This window comes from Lepisosteus oculatus, chromosome 2, assembly GCF_040954835.1.
Source record: "Lepisosteus oculatus isolate fLepOcu1 chromosome 2, fLepOcu1.hap2, whole genome shotgun sequence".
Taxonomy (NCBI): Eukaryota; Metazoa; Chordata; class Actinopteri; order Semionotiformes; family Lepisosteidae; genus Lepisosteus; species Lepisosteus oculatus.
Genome location: NC_090697.1, coordinates 3177096 through 3195512, shown reverse-complemented (window position 1 = coordinate 3195512; position 18417 = coordinate 3177096). Strand labels below are relative to the sequence as shown.

At 35.6% G+C, this 18417-nt stretch overlaps 1 protein-coding gene across 8 annotated transcripts in view; it reads left to right on the top strand.

Moving 5' to 3' along the window:
* lama2 (laminin, alpha 2) overlaps positions 1-18417 on the top strand; it is a 199738-nt gene that overhangs the window by 172309 nt on the left and 9012 nt on the right. For all 8 annotated transcript variants that reach the window (XM_015359827.2, XM_015359821.2, XM_069195960.1 and 5 more), the window contains 10 exons: positions 2788-2921; positions 5875-6034; positions 6157-6281; positions 6762-6924; positions 7233-7377; positions 9010-9148; positions 10629-10749; positions 13697-13873; positions 15090-15241; positions 17907-18077. In XM_015359827.2, the coding sequence (XP_015215313.2) occupies positions 2788-2921; positions 5875-6034; positions 6157-6281; positions 6762-6924; positions 7233-7377; positions 9010-9148; positions 10629-10749; positions 13697-13873; positions 15090-15241; positions 17907-18077 (1487 nt within the window). The remainder of the gene's footprint in view (positions 1-2787; positions 2922-5874; positions 6035-6156; positions 6282-6761; positions 6925-7232; positions 7378-9009; positions 9149-10628; positions 10750-13696; positions 13874-15089; positions 15242-17906; positions 18078-18417) is intronic.

Genomic DNA, 18417 nt, shown 5'->3' with positions numbered 1-18417 from the left:
GTTTATTTGTTGCTGTTGTATCTAAATTACTGTGAAGATCAAGGGTTGGTTGATGTATTCTTAAACACACCATAGCTTCTAATGTCTGTGCTGTGTTTGTGATGAAGTCAAATAAGCAACAATGCAAAGTAATAATATGTAAGAATCACAAGCATAGCACAATAAAAAAATGTGATTACACCTTGTATGAAAAGTATGTAATACAGAAAAGCCTGTCTAAAAATGCTAAGTTTTCAGATTAGACTTTCAAACAAGCACTGTGGCTAAGTGCTTCTTTTCTTTTGGTATACCGTTCTAGAGCTGTGGGGCATAACAACAAAAGCCTCTGTCACCCACAGATTTAAACGAATAGTGAATACACATAATCAACCAGCTTTCACTCCATTTCCTTTTCTACTAACACTGGATTTGAGGTGGAAAAAGGGAATTTACAGCTGCTTCCAAACCAATGCAGATTTAAGCATTAAACCTGATATCTCACAATCCCAGAAAAATCTGCAATGTCTCCATGAAACAATAAATTTGTTTACAGTAGTTCTTAATAACAATTGGTTAACAATTAATAACAATTACTTGTTGTGATGACAGTTCCTCACAGATTATTTTCAGAAAGAGCCCAAGTAACACAATTATCCACGAGAAAGCACCTACTATATAATCAACCCTGATATGATACAGTACATCAACTGCTTATAAATACCCAGGAGGGACAACCTGATGGATCAGTCCCACACTCCAATTACGACTGCTAACACAACTGGGTCAAATGAGACCTGACAATCATCCATTGTACAGTGTAAAGCTACTGTTGGTATCTAATGCAGGTACCCCAGCTTTAGCAGCCCACTATAGCAGGGCTCCGACTGCAATTTGAACAGAAAAATGGAAAACATAAGTCTGGATCTTGGTAGAAAAAATATGTTTTTAGATGATTCCAAGTGAATAGAGATTCCATGCCTGCTGAAAAATACCGGAACAGATAGAAACAGATTGGAAATCAGAGAATGTCTCTTGTTAACCAGCGGTGCAAATAGCCGTGTTTAACAAAATTTGTTAATCATATGAAAGTGTTAAAGGGTAACTGCAATCCCAATTTCTCAGACTGATTATTAAATCTTGATAAGAAAATAAATTAATTAACAGTATCTCACAATTTCACACATTCCCCTATTAAACACAAGCTTGTGAAAGTACTGTAAGTCGCCATGTTGTCACACGTCTCGCCTCTAGCGAGAGTGAGAGTTTGTAATAAGTGTGACAGGAAGCAGCCCTTCTGCTCACTAGTCACTGTAATGACTAATGTAATGCGAGCAAATGTACTGTGATGTAAGTGCTGTAATGGGAGCCAGGACCCTATGTAGACGGTATCATCTGGACGTAAGTACAGAAGGACATCAGGGGAAGGTACAGCAGGATAAGACGGGTTGACAGACAGGGGGCAGTGACGGCAGTGATCCGGAGCTCGGAGGCATGGTGAAGGCAACTAGTCCAGGGAAGTCCAGAAAGGGAAATCCGGGGTACAGTCCAAACTCCAAAAACTAAGTGATCCATCCAGGACAAGACAGGGTTAAAATCTGGAACATGAACAAGAAGTAACGAGGCCAGGCGCTCCAAGCCCCGGACTCAGACAGTCAGGACGCCGTGAGGAAGCCTATGCTGTTGGGTCTCTCCTGGACCCACTGGTAGGTAGGGTTCCAGGCATCCATCACCCAATGCTGAGCCAGGAATAGCGAGAGCACCAAGCTTAAATAATGAGACAAACAGCAGCCAGGTGCACATAATCAACTAAAATACGAAAGGGTCGTCCTTAAGAGGAGGGATGAGGATTGTGACACGAGCAAATAAGTACAGGTGTGCAGCAGACATTTCACCACAGAAATGTTGCAACGTGATCTGCAAGCAGTTAACAGATAAGTAGTATTTGTTGGCTAAACTGTCTCGAAGTCAAGAGCAATACCTCTATTGGATTAAAAGAGATTTATTCACAACCCTACTTATTTACAGTGTTATAGGGCCATTTCACCTCACCAAAGTTTCGTTGCCTCATTCTAAATCACAGAATATGGCTCCGCATTAACCTGTAAATTTAATCTATTTTGTTATGTAAATTGGAGGTTTTACACGTTACTGTGTACATTTTACTTTCATTGTGGTTTGAAATGCACTCATCAATGCTGACTCTTTCTAACCTATGATATATAAAAATAGCATTGCAGTTCCTCTTTAAATCAAGTCATTCATAACTTTAGATGATACATAATCTTCATCTGATAAAACCTTAGTAATCTGATTAATTACATTTTTATCTGAAACAACTACTTCCTCAATTTCCCTTTGGGATCAATAAAGTCTTATCTTTACTTGTCAACAACTTGTCTTTGAAACAAATGGTTTGATAGAAATGTGCTGTTTTAAATTAGCATATAATTGAAATACTTTCCCTACCTAATTAAAAACAAAATATGAGGTCATTGCTTTTGTCTATAATATCACTATTAAGATACACCAAACATTTATTTTCAATTAGTGTTGTGTTCTGATAGCCATTTTTCTGATTTTATCACTGATTTCCAGAGGGAAATCAATATCCTGTTGTTGTACTTGATTTGCATGTGGCTCTTAAGTTCTAGGCATTCTATTAAAATGTGCTATTCTCAGAGTGCCCCTACACATGCAATATAATTATTATGCTGGGGCCCAAAGGAAAAGATTTACAAAGTGATGATAATTTTATACATTCTAAGATCCTAGCTGTGACTGTGCATGTTTTGTTTTCATATTTCACAGACTGACTTTTTGGCCATAGAGATGCGGAAAGGCAAGGTTAATTTCCTGTGGGATGTAGGCTCAGGCGTGGGGCGTGTTGAATATACAGACCTGGTCATCAGTGACCAGAACTGGTACAGGATTGAGGCATCACGGTAAGTTAACCGCTGTAAACTTAGATGCAGTAAACTTGCAGTAAACAGTAGATGTGCATAGCGGCTGTGTCCACACGCAAAAAAGAAAAAGCATCTCACTGTTTGAACTGCATTCTCAAAACTGTCAGCATTTAGGAGTTACATGTTACTGTTTAGCAGTGAGAGAAACTGTTTCAAAATGCCATTAATGGTGAACGGTCAAAGAGGAAGGATGAACTAGCTTCAAGACATCCGCGGGTGATAAGTATTCTCATTCAACACCGAGATCCAGCATTGCATCAGAATTCCGAAGGCTGAAAAGATGTGGAAAACAGTCTAAAGAACACCAAACTACTGTACACATGACAGTCTCTGAACATTGGAATTGTACAGTAAAATAACTCTTTTAACCATAGTCATTCTTACTATCCGATCAATGCATACAGTATCCTAAATAAATGAATAAAACTAATAAATGAGTAATGTAAAAAATATAATTAAAAAATGAATCACATGTGCAGACTTCACTGAGGCCAACACGCTTGTGCTCATCGTGCAGTGGGGGATACCTACAGTAGTTGTGGTATAGCAGAGAGCATATTGTCAGGTACTGTCTTTATTACTGGAAACTATTATTTTGCAAAACACTAAATTAAGACTTGACTCTATCTTGGAAAATATTTGAACTGACTGGTTCAGAAAAAACATAGAGTCTTTTTTATCAGCAGCTATCATTTAGGACATGAAATATTATGAAAAAATTACTTCACTTACTGTAAGTGTTTCTCTGCACAACACAACGACTGTTCCCTAGCTGCTATCGTATCATATTTTATCTCTCTCTATACATACTGTAGGGTAATGAATTCTAGAATTCTGAGAATGCCCATCCAAAACTCCGTTGTCAGAAAGCTAATTTGCTTGGTGGTCATGGCATCGCACAAGGTTAGAGAGCTTCCTGCACTGTTGGCAAGGCAGTCCCTCTATTGTAGGGAGAAGCAGGGCAAGTTGAATAGCCAATAACCTGGCCAGTGTAAGATTTGGAAGTGGGAGGAAATCAAAGCATCCAGAGAAATGCCACACAAACTGAAAGAGAGCATGCTTTCAGAAGACTAGTGTAGTAAAATTAATACAGTACCAAAATAGTGGAAGAGTACAATTAAAAAAAAAATCCCTTTTAGTGAAATTTGAGGTTTTACAAAGTAGATTAAGTTGTGCAACCTTTCAGAAACTAACCTGTCAGCTACACCATTTTTCCTCTCCAGCTGTGGGTTACTAAAGCCCCAGTAAGAAAGGAAGGGTCTACGTGCAAAATAAACAGTTTTGAATTAAAAAATAATAGACAAGAATACTGTGCTGGCTTCAGCTCACCAGCCCTTCGGGATACTGTGCTGAGTCATGGCTAATTCTCTCAATGAAAAGACCTCAATTCTGTTGTTGGATTACACATGATTAGTCATATTATATACAGTAAATACACAAAGAGAGAAGTTAAGTGCAATGTCTTAAACTGGAAAAAATAAAGATACTGTACATTATGTGAGTCAACTATATTGACTTTAAAACCCTAGACCAGATATAGTCATACAGTAACTTCTTTAATAAAATGAATACAACCACAACATATTGTTTGACAATTGTCGAAAAGTCTGATTAGCATTTTATGTATTCTATATCATACAGTACATGTATTGCACATACTGTAATGTATCTCAACCAAAATTGTTTAACAGCTGTCTTTTCACTTTCTGAAATCTTATGACCAAATGACCCATTTGTTTTTATAATTAGCCTCTTCAAGTTATGGTTTCCCATTTTCAATTTAAAATCTGTTTTTGTTGCCTGAATCTAATACTCTGCATTTTTCTAAGGCTGGATGCTTGTCAAGTCTGAATTTTATTTAAATGTTTTTGATTTTCATAATCTGCTTCTGTAGTGTTTACTAATCCTTTTATTTTGGTACTATCTCAAATTTGATAACTTAACCAGAATCTAAATCATTTGTATAACTTAGGAAGAACTGTGGTCCTAGTAGACATAGTGTACAAGTGGTACTCCATTAATTACAGTACATCATCCTAATCAAATGAATTTGCCTGACGTGTTCATCAGTATAATGAACTTACCATGTCATGTCTAGTCAATAAAACACCATCATTTTCCTGAGAACATTGTGCATTTGTTGCAATTGTGAGTTTCTTTTAAAACTTGCATAGCACATTGTCATTCTATACAACAGTAATGATATTTCAATGTATTAACTTCCAGTCAAGAAAGATCTTAGTTATATTTCCATAATAAGGTTTATTATACTTAAAAGTTAGTTATTTAATAATTCCAGTATTGTAAACATTTAAATAAATTGTCTATAAGCATTTTAGTATTGTGGCTTACAAATTATTTCTGCTAGTCCTTACATTGCTTATAGAGCAGAACATTTTACATTGGTATACTGATGTTTATTGTATACTGTACTGTATATACAATATGCGTAAAATCTGAATAGCAGCTTATACTGTAATTAGACTCATTCCTTGTTACAGCAGCTGAAACACATTGAAAATACAAATATGAATTATAAAAAGCAAGACTCCAAGACAACATGTAAAGTCATAATGATTGCTACAGTAGGTTTTTGTCAATACAGCATTTGTATTTCAAAATTACATTGCCATGGTAAGAAGACATGTTGATACAGTAGATGTACTTTGGCTGAATCCATTTTCAATACATGGGGTATTTGTTAAGGTGTAAAATCACCTGTACATTGCATTACAGGTGTTCTACAACCTTATGCATCCTTATGCCTTATAGAGACAGTGCAGCTGAGTGGAAGAAATTGGATATGTGTGTGTATACTTATATAAAGACTGAACGCAATCTGCTAATATGCTATGCTAATTGAAAGAGCATAAAGAATTGCTTAATTACCTACAAAACATGCTGGCTGTAATGAGATTTCCTTCTGCTGCAGGATTGGGCGCAATGGTACGGTTTCCGTTCGTGGCCTAGAGGGGCCCACGGCTTCAAGCATGCCCACCACGAACAGCGCCGTCTCACCTGAAGGCTACACTATTCTGGATGTAGATGAAAACGCTTTCCTCTTCGTTGGTGGTATATTGGGAAAAATAAAGGTAATAGGAACAGTTTCCCTTCTTTGGGACATTAAAAGTTTTACATTTTGTGACAGTTTGAAGAGAATGCAAACCACTACTTTCTTGAAATACTTATACTGTTTTGTATGACACATTAAAAGAAGGCAGATGCTGTTAAAACCACCACGTTCACTGGCTGCATGGGAGAGACATACCTGGATAACAAACCCATTGGACTGTGGAACTACAGGGACAGACAAGGCAACTGTAAAGGATGTGTAGTGAGGTAAAGTTTATTGCTTAGTGTTTCACTCTGTGCATGAGACATTTCTTCTTGAATGACCCCTTTAAGAATGCACTGATATTCATTCATCATCTCATTTTAAAACATATGAGCCGAAGTAGTAATATAAGTAGTACATTGGCACACCCATTTTTACTGTACTGTGCAAGTGTTTGTTGTTCCTGATTCTATCAATATACACACTGATTATTAAAGTGATCTAAAGTTGGAAAAAAGAGGATCTTCCTGTGGGATGACTAACTTTGTATTGATTTTAGTCTATTTCCACGGAGGTGATTGCATTGACTTACAGAAAGTGTAATACTGTCTTTTTTTATTAATATAATAAGCACAAATAATATTTACACTGACATAGTTCACTACTGTACCAACAGTATGGGGTGATTTATGCAACTATGCAACGATTTATACGGATCAACAAGATGGCCCTGTTTTTACTCTTCTGCTTGCCTCTTTGCTCAGCCCACAGTCTCCTGACACTGAAGGTACAGTGCAGTTCGACGGAGAGGGATATGCTGCTGTGAGCCGTCCGACTCGCTGGAATCCCAATGTCTCCACCATTATGTTCAAGTTCAGGACCTTCTCTACTAACGCCCTCCTGATGTACTTTTCTACAAAAGACATGGTAATATATGGAATTTCTCAAAGCAGTTAATACTCACTGTATGAGTATCTCTTTTCAGTGTTGTCCAATCTTTTTTTGCACGCATTGTGCATAAATCGGTTTGTTATGTTGTGCGACATCTGTTTTTTTATTCTATGTACTCCTGTGCCTGAGTTCTTCTTGCCGTATTGAAAATATAGAAAACCTTTCCCTTATTTCTACTAGTTTTTTGTTTCTTCCTATTCAAAGGAAAACTTCATGTTTCCTTAGTGCTGGAAATTCTACAACATGCAGTGTCTTTAAGACTCCTGTCATTATGTGCTCAACAGAAAGACTTCATGAGCGTGGAGCTGGCTGAAGGCCGCGTGAAGCTCAGCTACGATCTTGGCTCTGGGGCAGCTTCTGTGACTAGTCTTCAGCGTCACAATGATGGAAAATGGAAATCATTCACCATGGCAAGAATGCAGAAACAAGGTTCACCTTAAACATGTTCTGTTATTGAGAATGTTTTTGATGTAACGGTAGATACTGTACGTAGTTCCATATTTGTGCAGCCCTTCAGTCCAGATCCTATCCTAGTTTCCACAGTTTTAAGCAAACAGAACAAATAAATGTGACCTTCCCACTGGATGAGATACCAGTCCATCGCAGACCCTTCCCCCAGAAAATGCTAGTGCCCATTTACAGTATACAGTACAGCTTTGTGCACTAGACCAACTGTGGTGAAATACCTCAGTCATAGTTCAACAGTAATGTCCGCAGTAGGAACGTGAACCACAAGCCACGGATGAATGGTCCAGAAGTCTACCCTTTTATGTTAAGTAGAAAAATATTGATACCCAATAAGATTTCAGAAGCAATGATTTGAATCACTTAAATGGTACCTTTCACATAACATCTGTTTTTCTTTACACTGATAAAACAAAGTTACTCTTACTGAAATGGATAATAGTACCTTTAAAGTTATTTTATAGCTGCATTTATCCAGTAATACTTTGATATTACACAGTACCGTGATATTATATTTTGCCTACAATTAGATTTTAAAATAGTAAGAGTCCACAAAATAAATTAAAACAAGTTATGATTTGTAATTCCCAATATAATATCATTTGATGTACTTTTATTTAAAATTTAAACATACATCACAGTATATTTATGTAATAAAAAAGGCAAACAAAAATTAAGACTACTAATGAACTGTTACAGAGTGATACACACTGACCAGAGCAGGGAGTTATCCTACAATTCGATTTGAGAATTTCAAAAACTCAATATACTGTATATGTACTGTATAACATGTAATAAAATGTGACAATAAAAGTACTAAGAATGGAGGACTAATGTAGTACAAATTGACAAAAGGAGGATGTTTGCATCACTTGTTGTGAAAGGGGCTTACAGTATGTAAGATCAGGGCAAAAAATAGCATAAATAGTTAACCAAACTACTGTAGATGAAAATAAAAGAAAATTTAATGTGAACAAATAATATTTTATGACAGTCATAAGTGAATGGTTGTTCATAGGAATCAAGCATTCTGAATAAGGCTGTCTATTAAATTATTAAAAAATAAATTCTAAGAAAGGAGTGCAGGAAAAGGTAGCATAATGATCGACATTGGTCTAACTCTTGAAATATAATGTTTTCTCAGTGATTCTATACCAAAATTCACTTCTTTGAAACAGACTACCAGCTTAGATTATAAATATTCAGTTACTGCTTTGACCTTGGCCCCTTAGTCTCCACTAGAGAATAGTTTTCATTACTCATGCCTCTCTTGTAGTTATTACATGGCTTATGAATATAAAGTCACCTGGAAAATTAGTGTTTGAACTTTAACAACACAGGCAAAAGTATTTCATACAGCATGTAAATATAGTAGTAAGTCATACATGGTATTTGTGTTATGTTAACATTAGTGTATTTCAGTAGTTTAAGACTAACATCTCCTGTTCTCAAAATAATTATTTTACTACTAACTGATTATTCGTACTTTACAGTATTTAAAGTTTGAGATTCTGTTGTTTCTGTGAAGACATTTCATTTCATGCTCTGAGAAATTAATTCAAACAGCACTGTCTTAACAAGAACTCTTCCCCACAGCTAATGTAACCATTGTGGACATAGACAGTGGTGAAGCTGAGAAGATTGTGGCAGTTTCTGGAGGAGCAAGCTCAGGTCTTAATCTGAAGGATGATGAGAGGATTTATTTTGGTGGTTTGCCATCCTTAAGGAACTTCAGGTAACAGATTTTTTTTTTGGAATCACATGCTTTTTTAGAGAACAGGTTTAAAAGTAAAGTATAAACTGAATTGATATTGTATTTGTTGAGCAGTGGGGACCCCGGAGGATTTTACTGAATGTCTGATAGGGACTTGTGTTGGTTACCCACTACAGAAACACAATATTATTGTTTAAATTTCTACAATTCGTTTTTTTCTCATTAGCCCTCATCACCCGCCTTCTTTCTTTTATGTAGTGAACACTGTGAGCATGACTAACCCCTTTCTGAACAGTTCGCCTGGAATCCTTCCTACTCCCTGCTAAACGTTCAGCAAACTTTATTAAGATATCATGAACAACAAAATGATTTACCTTTTCATTTTAAATGAAGGGTGCCAATACTTTTGACCATGACATGTTTAATTGCATTTGTGCCTTGAATATATCTGCATATTTATAAACAAGACTCTAGTACCATGCTAACACTTTTTATCTCTTGTTTTTACAGTATGAAAGCCAGGTAAAGCATTGGTTTATGCATGCCGACAGTGAATTCACAAGTTGCCTTAGACAATCTGGCTACCTTGTGTCACTTCTCAGTTATAAATGCAATTTTAAATTTACTGTATTGAATGGAATGAAATAGTTTTGCTTGTGGCCGATATAATGAAATATTTACATACAGTGTTAATCAAAATCTTAATATTTAAAGGGAAAAATGCTGAAGAAATTGTTCTTATTTGTCCTTTATGTATTCAGATTTAATGATTAGTCATTTATTTCTATTTGCTATAAAATCAAAGTTCAGTAACATTTTCTCAATGAGAATGGAGTATACAGTAAGTACACATTTGTTTCTGAATAAAATATTTGTTTGCTTGAAATGTCCCCTAACAAATTATTTTCTAATTACTTTATATTTATGGTGTACACAATAGAAACATACCTCACTTTTGCATTTTTTAATTATTTATAGCCTCTGAAATGTTTAATTATATTTGCAAACATACAGTATACATGTTTAACAGGATAGGACCCTAATGGACCTCACAGTCCAGGATACATACAGTACTGTAATTTACATTTCAGTTGTGGTGGGTGACTTACCACTGTGCTAACAGGAAAAAAATATCATTGGCCATAGAGCAAAGTATGTTATGAACACAGTGCAATTCTACCAGGTACTCTTCATATAGCCTTTTCTCCTTTTGATATCCATAGATTTTGATTATCACTGAAGCTTCAACACATTAGTGTTGACATGAAATTGCTGTTTACTCTTATGAGCTGCTCAAATTCATCTTCTTGCGTGCTATAAAAATGTTTCCAGCTGTGCAAGGTCTTAAATATATATATATATTTCAATACAGCATTATTAATCTTGTTTGTAGAACTTTAGAAAAATAGCATCAAAGGGAATAAATAACTTTAATCTGGTCTTAATTTTTAAAAATGCCAAAAGTTAAATCAATCTTGTTTTCTCCTCCAAACACCTGCAGAGCTGAGGTGACTTTGAAGAAATATGCAGGTTGTCTTAAAGACATTGAAGTTTCTAGAACACCCTACAATTTATTGAACAGCCCAGATTACACTGGATTGACAAGAGGATGCACTATTGAGGTTTGTCAGCAACATTTATAATTTAATTTACATCATTAATTTGCTTTTATGTTCTACCTCTTATGTATTTCCAGGTGTGCATTAGTCAAGAATTAAAAGGGCTGCTTAATGTATTATTTGAGAGTGAAGGAAACCAAAACACCGTTCATATATAAAGTAAATACGGAACATCTAAAGATACTTGTCACTTGGAACTGAAACAAATTCACAAAGTTATTGTCAGAAAAATGTTAAAATTCTGTTTTAAAGAAGCTGCCTATTCAAGCAATCGCACTTTTCATTATTATTTCATTCTGTTTCTGAAGTAACTCCTTAGATGATTAAGGCAAGAAAGCATTGCAGTAATCTAGTCTTCAGGAGATGAAATCATGAATTAATCTTGGAAGAAGGATGTGTTGCAGATGTTTGGACATGGGATCCAAAAAATAGGGAAGAGTCAAAAAAAGTTTTTAACAGAATTTGATGGAATAACTTCTATATCAACAAAAGTGAATTTTAGACCATCTTACTTTGGCACGTGATAGAGTAAGCCAATTAAAATACGAAATAATCTAAAACTCTTATTGTTGTTTAATTGGAGGTCATTTTGAGCCATCTAAAACTATATATAAAGACATCTGATTTTTGTCAGGTAGATTTGAGTATCATTAGTGTAACACTGAAAGGAACTGGTTTAAAGTAGCCAAGGCTGACAAATTGTTGTGTCAGAAAGGTAAGACTTAAACCACTGCAGTATTTTGCCACTTACACCTGCATAATACCCCATCCATTAATCAAAATCTTGTGGTTAACAGTAAGGCTGCTGAAAGGTCTAATAGTACAAGAATGGAGGAAAAGCCAGCATCCACAGAGATAAGAAGGCCATTAACAGCTTTGACTTTAAACGAGCAGATGAAACCACATATTCGGAAGTTTTACTAAGAATGGTAGATTTGAAATAAGCCTAAAACTTTGAAATTCTGATTAATAAAGATAAGTTGTTGGTTTTTTTTTTGAGAGAGGGGTATTTTCAGTCCATTTCATCTGTGCAGGAATTAATGAAGTACACAGGGATATGCTTTAAACAGTACAATAATAGTAGATGGTGCTGAAAAACACCTATTAAATACTTATGGAAGAATTATATCTACTGAACAGTTGTTAAAATTGATTTTCACAGTTACTGTAAATGACTTGGAGTAGACAGTGATAAACTTTGAAAATCTGAAAGCTCTGTACCAGAGAAGCAGTGAAGAACTGGTGTGGCTATCAGACTGGTCTGCCTGGTGGTGTTGATCTTATTCTAAAAAAAACAACGAATCTTTTAACTTGACAGAGAGTGAAGGGAGTCAGTAGGTTTAGAAGTTGGTTTACTGTCTTAAGGTCATTGGAGATGAAAAAATACTGGAGTTGAAAGCAGCATGGACTGACTGGCCTTATTATAATTAGATAAATGGTGTTTACAAGCTCAAGGTGAACAGATATGGCACTTTTATTCCACAAATGCTCACAATTGTGGCCATCGGTTTTCATGGTTTGCTGATTGATAGCTCATCATCAAACCAAGATGGCCTGGTATCTTGAACTACATAAGCTCATTTAAAGAAGGCTTGGTTATTGACTTTAGACAGATCATATATAGTTAAAGTGTAGAATGCCAAAGGTGAAAGTTGCTTCAGATACTGGAAAGTGACAAGACATGTATGGTTTTCAGGCTGTGAGAACAAAGGTAGGTCAAACCGCACTGACAGGTGGGTGGAAATGCCTTTGTCCTACAGATAGGTTTGGGGAGCTGAGATGTAAATGTCCAGTAATGTCTAAATCTAAATTGTGTTCATGTTTATGAGTAGTCATTTAGAAATTCCTTAGTAAGAGCAGAGTTGTATAAGTCCACATGAATATTAAACTCACCGAAGACCAAAATTTGATCCATTGACGTGCAGACAGACGACAGAATTCAGTTTAGAGAATTTAGTAATAAAATGTGCTTTACATTTCCGTGGGAGATAAACAAGCAAGATAGTAATTGACTGAAGACAGTTAATATTAAAAGTGACAATTTCGAGAGAGTTAATGGGAGGGTAGACCGTAGATGCAGATCTATGTCGGACCCTAGAAAATAGCCAGGACTCCCTGCAGCCTGTATTTTGGGCTTTCTCCAGATATCCAGATAATCACCTCATGTAAAATGCAGTATTGTCAATAATTGTGTCACATTTGGCACAACTGACAGAATTGTGGTCAGATTTTCGACAAGCTGGACAGTCTGGTTGAGAAACTGACCAGGAGGAGCCGATTCTGGAATTCAAAGAAGGTGCTGGTGGAGTCCTGAACCTGAGTAACCTGAGTCTCTGTGGGAGTACTTGAGACAGCTCAGGATTCCTGAGAACGACGGGGATCCTGTAGGGCGGCGTCGGGTTTAAAAAGCCTCAGGATACGGCGTTCATTAGGCATATAGCATTGTAAAAAGAAATGATCCAAAAGTCACACATCCATCAATAGAAGAAAAGGTCAGACCAAATACCAAAGCAATCAGTTCCTCATATGTCAGAAAATAAAGGGAAAAAAGTAGAAAATTAGTGATAGGAAACTAGAAGCTAATTCGCACCAGCGTCCTTTACCTCCCCCATCATAAGAAAAAGAATCATTAGTAAAGATTAGTAATATAGACAGGTATTGTGAAGCAGTCTGTTGCCGCCTGTTTTTATTTCAAACATATGTTTGAGAAAATAAACTAAAGACTGATGAAGAAGCTTTTGACTGCTGAGTTGATCTACTCCAGAACCAAAGAAAATGGTACTGAATTTCACTTTTTTTAAATAATTTTTTTAAGGTGGTATTGGTGGTATTGTGGCAACTGCAAAGAACAGACATCCTTTAGCATACTTTTTCTTCAGATGAGATTAGAAGTTCAGTCACAGGGTGATGTAAGTGTTTTAAAAATGCTGAAAGTTTTTTTTTTTTTCAGAATATCCATACTCTTAACTTTCCCAAACCTGGGTTTATGGAATTGAAACCATTTTCCTTTGATGTGGGAACTGAAATAACACTGTCATTCAGCACCAAGAATGACAAAGGCATCATCCTGTTCGGTAGTGGTGGTGTTCGTGTTCCACCCAGGAGAAAACGCAGGCAGACTGGACAGGTATTAATAGAAATCTTATTTCCCGTGATGTTCACGTTTGTGAATTGAATAAATTTATCATTGTTCTTTTTCCATATTGTTTATGTACAAGAGTATTCTATATTTAATGCTGAAACCTACAGTAATAGTAGTGAACTGACCTACTCTAATAAGCTCTACATTTGATAGGGTCAGCTGTGTGTAAATATTCTACTACTTGTTTTTAAATGTATGCTCCTATTTAAAGTAGCTTACTTTTTTGCAACACAAACATGTGACAAGAGGGTTACAGCCTATTTTTGTTTTGAAACTGAATGATTGTACTATAATGCATGCCTTCACCCTGTTGTCCTTTCAGACAAAAAAATGACATAGATCTTTGTCTTTAAAAGTGAAAATGTTAAGCATCTGTGGTAATTTTAATTAAAAGGATATTACTTTTTAAAAGGACATTTTCCATCTTTCTTCACAGTCATTCATATCACTCAGTCCCCTGCTCTTCATAGAGCTGTAGGGCATTACATTAATTAAAGCCATTGTGTTAAGGAAATGATAGTAGTTTTAACCTCTAACACTAGGGTGGAAATGTCTTTAGTCAAATAAATTATACAATCGAACAGTAACAGATTGTTTCCAATTTGTGATAACCCTGGGGAAATGTCTAAACCATCACCTTTGATCATCATTATGAGCCATAAATTCCGTAGATGCCATTTAATATCTGTATCGTACAGCGCCTTATTTTAGTTTTTCTAACATTCCACTTCTTTTACTGTTTTGTACATGAAATGGAAGAAGGGTTTAATTTGCTCTGAGGATGAAATAGTTTTCTTTTAAGTTAGAACCAGTGGTCGTCATATATTGCACTCTAAATCTGAAACATGCTCTGCTCAGACATCCAATTAATTAATAGCAAGCCAATGTATATCCAATTCAATTTACTTCTGCAATGATTTGAGATTATCACCCCTCTGAAAGGGGTACATTCAAAATCCGTCGTATTTTAAGTCACAATTCTACAAACTGTTGAATAATCAATGTAGTTTAAGAGATGGTTTGCAAAGGGTTTAGAAATTTCAGCGAATTTGTTGGAAATTGTACGTCAACATACATGAAATTAATAACACATTTAGCTTCCCATGATTAGAGTTCTGTCATGTTTATGCTAGTGTCTTCACTCCACTAATACTGTTAATGTATACTCATATTATCTATGTATGGCTGTGAATTTCTGTAGCCCTACTTTGGAGTTCTCTTGAACAAAGGAGTTCTTGAAGTAACAGTTTTTACTGGAACCCGAAACCCACGCAGAGTGATAAGGAAACCCGAAGAAGGAATTCTTCATGACGGCAGAGAACATTCCTTAAGAATCGAAAGAATAAGGGGAGGGTGAGTAGAACCATTCAACCACATACATTTGCCTCATTCATACCAGATACTGTGCCCTTCAAAAGTACCTAGTCGAGTCTAAATTAGGATTTTTACTATTAAACCTTAATAACGTTTTTTTTTTCTGGTGTGGAAAAAAAATGATAAACACACGAGAGATAAGTACAGTTCCTACTGAAATTATTTTTAATAATGACTTCAGTGTTTGGAGAAAACCGTCAAAAGCCAAAGTGAAAAACAAAGATCTTTTGGATAAAGAAAAGCAGGCAATTTGGAAGCTCAAAGACATGAAAAACATGCCTGGGCCTGGGTCCCATCTGATTCACTTGTCTGACTCCCTGACACTTGTCTTTACTGATGGTGTAACTAATAAAGGCAGCAGCGGAATTAATTGAGAAGCTTACAGCTTACTTGTTGTCTGCTGATGTAGAGGAAAATGCTTCCATACATATTGCATACAACTTTAACATGTGACATGACAGTGACCCAAAACATACAGTATGGCTGATGCATCAAAGGTACACAATGCCAGAGAAAAAAAATGTGTTTAAACAAGATAGTATTGCCTTAAAACAAGATTATTTTGCTTTTAGATGAGATAGCATTGCATTAAAACCAGAAACATTTTGCATTCATCCAAAATAACCTTTTGATGTTTTTGTACTTAAAGATTAAATGATAGACCTGCAATAACAGTATCGGTAAGCCAACCGTAGGTGTACTGTAAGTCTTACTATCAAATCAATGTAAATGTATTCTGTTCACTGTCTAAAGATATGACAAAAAACTGCTGTACGTACAGTACATGTTTCTGAACTTTCACATCAAAAATAACATTTGTTTGAAAGGGCGTGTCATTTCTGATTCTCACAGAAGTGGTGAAAACGACACACGTTTAACCCAGGTGTACGCAATCACAGGGTGTTCTACTTGTACAGTACACAAAAGACAATGCCCATGCTCCTTTAGATTAAATCTGTTGAATAAGAAGGAGAGAGTGACAGCATTGTTCTGTTGTTAAAGTCAATACTCCTTTGTATGGGGCAAAATTATTGCATAGATTTTAGTATAGTATGAAATATTGTTCACGATATAATTATTGTGCTTTAATGCAATGTTATCTCGTATAAAAGCAAAAAGTATCTTGTTTTAGTGCAGTAGATATAGCACAATGTTTCTTATTTTAACGCAAAACGTTTCTCATTTAACCCAATGGTATCTCTTATAAATGCAAAATTATCTCATTTTAATGCTATACTATCTCTGTGGCTCTAATAGGCTTCTGTACAAAGGAGTTCATCATTACAAAAAGAGAAGCTCTTAGACTGGACAAGTGTATACATTATCCAAAGCTAAAATGTATATTATCTTCTACTTAGCATTCATATTATTTTAATGATCACAGATACAAATTGCTACACTGCAATGCACAAATGACATAATCAATAATCTGACCTCGCTCTTCCAGTACATTTGCAGAGCATTGCAGCTCGCATCCAGCAATGTAATGAGAGCAATGTGGAAGAAACTGGTATTTTTTGATCAGTGTGCATATTTTCTTTATTCATAAATAAAGGGATTCCTTGTGTTTGAGCAGCATAACATTCACATTACGTTTTTCCCAATATTTTATTTTCTGCATTGTGTGCTGGACCTAGTGTCACCTACTGCTAGATCTATGACTACACAACCTCCTCCCAATCTCTGGGAAGACTGGCACACTGGGTGGCTGTACTGTACATTTCTAGAACTGGGTTTGCATGAGTGTCAAATCATGTACTCTGGATGGTGAAAACAACTCACATTTGGTAAATGGCAAATTCTGGTAAAAGAAGAAATGGTTATGTTTGCTGTCAAGCTATGAAGAAATAATATCTAAAATAACTAATATCTAAAATCAATAAACATAAAATGTTACAAAATGAAAAATATATTAATTGTGATATCTTTTTAGAATATGGGCTATGCTTGAATAAATAGGAAAATTCTGTATCAGAGTGCTTTCAGAGTGCTTGATTTGAGTAATTTGAGTTCTGTTACTACCAATCTATTGTATAAATATCTTGTCGCTAAAAGCTTTAAAATATAATTGTTTATTGGTATCTGCTGTTTATGAAAAGTGAACCCATATTTCTTAACAGTTACACTATTATCATCATAGCTCAAACATGCTGATGTAATATAACTTGATGTTGAGTGCAGACTTACAAGTAACTCATATTTCTAATACAAATCACTGCTTTCTTCAGTAATATAATAATATAAAGTCATGCAAGGTTAATGTTTAGTGTTATGGTTAAGTTCCAGATTTGTGTGAGTTGTCTCTTTAATCATAGTTATACTGCATGACTTTGTTCAGCAATAAAGTAAAAAGTTTGCCTAGTTATGCATGCTGCTCTGTTCTTGCTGGGTGTATTCCTAATGGAGGATATATACATTTGTCCACAGGGATTTATATCAGAGCTTATGAGTCAGTGCTGGAGTCAGAGGTCTGAGAGGTCAGTCAGTGTGTAATGCAGAAGTTACCGTGTAGTTAAGCTGTCTGCACATCCTTTCAAACAAAAGAAATCTAAGCCACCAGTGTCAAAAGCCTACCGTTATACTGTATTTGTTTCAGTCACTTAACAGCTAACGTTCTATTGTCTTTCTTTCTCTTCTCTTGCAGATTCACAGTGCAGGTGGATGAAGAAAACAAGTTTGAACAGACCCTACCTAATGACCAGCCTATAAGCATCAGAAAGCTCTTCGTTGGTGGCATCCCCCCTTACATTGAGGCCAGCACTCAGAGGAACATCCCCTTTGAAGGATGCATATGGGACCTCGTCATCAACACCATGCAAGTTATTGTTTAATTCAACAATATGAATTCATTAACGGCAGTCTGCTGTGATTTATTAAACAGAATTGACACATTTAATACTAGGCAAAACAAAATTTCAACCCACCTACAATACCAGTTAAAATAACTGGTTCCATTGTTTACCCCTCTGCTCCTACAGTACTTTACTTAGTACCACCATCCACGGTCTCCTCTGTGTATAGTAAATGTGTTTTATCTTGTGTATTCTTTTTATTTATTGTTGTTGTCATTCTGTAAAGCGCTTTGAGAAGCCACCTTTAAAGGCGCTATATAAAATAAAGTTATTATTATTATTATTATTATTATTATTATTATT